At 31.0% G+C, this 3,356-nt stretch overlaps 1 protein-coding gene across 1 annotated transcript; it reads right to left on the reverse strand.

Annotated features, from left to right (window-relative positions):
• Positions 1 to 1,461: 1,461 nt before the first annotated feature.
• Positions 1,462 to 2,856, reverse strand: LOC126675215 (uncharacterized). Its single transcript, XM_050369823.2, has one exon. It carries the CDS (start codon positions 2,392 to 2,394, stop codon positions 1,630 to 1,632), a length of 765 nt encoding a protein of 254 aa, XP_050225780.1. The 5' UTR covers positions 2,395 to 2,856; the 3' UTR covers positions 1,462 to 1,629.
• Between the last annotated feature and the right edge of the window lie 500 nt (positions 2,857 to 3,356).

Consider the following 3,356-nt stretch of genomic DNA (forward strand, 5'->3'; position numbering starts at 1 on the left):
AATTGTTTCGCGAATGTTTTCAGAAAAGGAATACGATATTTTAATAATTGAATTATATTATTTAAAGAAGGTTTCTGATAAGGTATTATATATAATAATATGTTTTAATCGCGAAAAATTTATATTGGTTTTAGACTTGCTACGGGTTCCGGAGCTAGCACTTCCGTTCCCTAGCGCCGGTCGCGGCTTAATAATTTGGACGGTGAGAGCATTATTACTCCTTGTTACATGAAATACCCTTTCTTTCCTATAATACCCTTTCTTTCCATTTACATTATAAATCAACGGTATTCTAATTTTAATTTTCTCCCTCAGATTTTCATCTTCACACCACACACTATATCTTTTCATCTTTTTCAACATATCTATTCTGCTCGCAATTTTCTAATGATTTAATTTTTGCCTTAATGAATCATAAGGATAAGGAGATAAATGCGATAAAAAGAAAGATGACTAGAGAAAGAATTGGAGGGATCCATATCACCATTTTGCACCGCCTAACTCCAGTTAAGATTGAAATATGATAAATAGATCTCTATATCAGAAAAACTTAGATTGAAAAAATTGCTTAATGAAAAAGAACTCAAATTGAAAAGAATATGTTATTTGTTTAAAAAAAATAGATATTTGTTAATTTATTTTGGAGTTTGGGTATTGTGTTTCTTGTTAATGGAAGAGAATGCATATCACTTTTTTGAGTTTTTAAAAATAAATCCAGATCATCTTTTTTGAATTTCTAAAAAACCCTAGATTGCCAAAAAAAAGAGAAATAATATTTAATGAAAAATAGAACATATGAAAAATAAAGAAGGAAGAAAGAAAATGGCTCATTTACAGGTGTACCTTTCAAAAGAGACGATGAAAAAAAGCCTTCCCACTTTTTTTATGCAAATACGCATGGATTTATTAAGGGTATAATAGAAATTTTGTTATGTATTAATTTCATACTTAATATGTGTGCACAACTCTAAAACGTTAATTAATTAGGAACGGAGATAAATGATATAGAATCTAATTATAAGTGCTCCCTTGTATATTCTAATGGAAATAATTTAAATTTAGATATATTATAATAAGAATAATTATTTTACATTCTCTACGTCGTGTAATGAACAAGCTACAGTGTGAGGGTTTTAAAATAAACAGTGATCAGTTGCAATTTATTCTAAATATGAGGGAGCTCGCTCCATTTGCAAATTTGTCAATTTCCGACTCGTAATTCACTTCAAACTCCGTATTTGATAATTTGACTGTAGTGATATTAATTGTGGTGCTTTGTACTATTTTATTCATCACATCTATTATGGCACATTATTGAAATTATTTTATATCCATCATTTTATTTTGTAAATAAAACATAAACAATATAATTTTGTCAATTAATTAATATATTAAATTATTAATGATAAATTTAAAAAATATTAATAACACAAAAACGACATTCTTACTTAACGTCAAATATTTAAAAATTAATAATTAAATAGGATGGAGGAATTATTAGATTAACAACTACATGAATATTTACAAACTAATATTAAAAATATACATTTCAATAGTTGATTTCAAGTAAAATTATAGCATATCAAAAAAAAATTAAATATGCAAAAACAATTATTAGTATTTTGCAATCTAATTAACTTTAGCAAAGAAACCAACTAATCCTTGCCTGTACGGTAAATAAGACCTTCTTTTTGTCTTATCTCCATCTTTCAACGCCTTATTCCTCACATAAAACACTTCATGTGCCGACACTACTTTCTCTTTTTTCTCCTTCTCTTTCCCTATTATTACACTTTTGCCACTCTCTTTCTTATCCTTACGATCGGTATTCAAAAATATAAACGACTCCTTCCCGTCGCTGTTACTTCTTTTTAAATGCAATAAATCTCTCAACCGCCACCGCTGGTGCTGCCGCTTCGACGACGATCCCGTCGAGTTACTTTTTTCACACCGAGACGGTGACTGCGCCGGCGATTTTGACGGCGTCCATACACAATACGTTCCCGGTGTAATTCCTTCTAATTCATCCGCCTCCGAGGAAGATGACGACGACGGAGAATCACGATCGTTATCTTGAATAAACAGCTTCTTTAACGGTAACCGAATCACGTCGTCTTTTAACAGATTATTCTTACTCTCGTTATCTAACAGAAGATCTTGATTAAACACCGGGAAAATCGGAAACGCCGTTTGATTTCCGTCACGGTTCTCGCGTACTAAAACGAATTCGAAATCATCGTCGCCGTCGTCGTCACTGCAGCATACGTCGTCGTTTTGACTTCTCGGCAAAGTAAAAATATTCTCCTCCTCAACGACTTTCGCGGCAATATCCGCCGCGGAAGAGTAACTGCTGAAACTGGGACAAAACGACACCGGAGAGCCTTGATCTTGCATTTTTGTAGAGAGAGAGAGGATTAGTTAATTTGTTAGAGAGAGAATTTGATGAGTGTGATCATGTGCTTCTGTTATTTATATGTGTTTGTTGAGAAAAAGATTACGCGTGTGATTATCTCATATAAAAAAGATTAATTAAATACTAATTGGTTAATTAATGAAACGTCGCCGTCGAGGGCGTTTTTCCTTTAGTTTACCTCACATAAAGGATGCATTTGCGCTGTTGTATTGCGTGATTCGCACGGTTTGCAGTAAGTTAGGTTCACACGTGTGCATATTATTGCTCGTGATAATAATAATTCGTCGGTGAATGTATAAGTGACAAGTATATTTTGTGCTTTATAATTACTTGTAGTTGAAAGTTTAGTAGTTATTTATTTGGTGTCGTCGCTGTAATGTATGGGGCAAAGTAATTCTGTTTAAAGTGACGTCCTTAGTACGTTGAGTAATGAGTTCCGAGCATCTATAGGCGGAATTTAAAATAAAAAAAAAAATAAAAAAAAAATTATAAATTATTAGATTAAAGAGATGTTCATTCGAACCATCCGCATTGATGAATTTTAAAATAGAATCGGACTGCACGGTTCAATCTGTTGGCAGTAAACCGATAACCAGTCTCGTATATCCTTTGTTTTCTTAAAATTAAGTGGTTCAATCACATAGGACTAAATGTTAAACTGATTAAACTATAAAATCTGATCGATTTTTTATTTAAAAAAGAAAATTAGTAATTTATTGTTATAAGAGAGTTATATATATTAGATTATATTATTTTTAGAGATAATAGAAAGTTAATCAAATTGTTTATTTTACTGAAATCACTATCTTTGTTAAAAAAATCAAACTAAAAGAGAGAATGCTATCCAAATAATATTTTGATATGTTCCGACTAATTGTTGCTATAAGATAATTAAGCTATCCAAAAAGAGTGAGATTGTTAATAAAGCTAATTAATTCTAATT

Source organism: Mercurialis annua, linkage group LG3, assembly GCF_937616625.2.
Source record: "Mercurialis annua linkage group LG3, ddMerAnnu1.2, whole genome shotgun sequence".
Taxonomy (NCBI): Eukaryota; Viridiplantae; Streptophyta; class Magnoliopsida; order Malpighiales; family Euphorbiaceae; genus Mercurialis; species Mercurialis annua.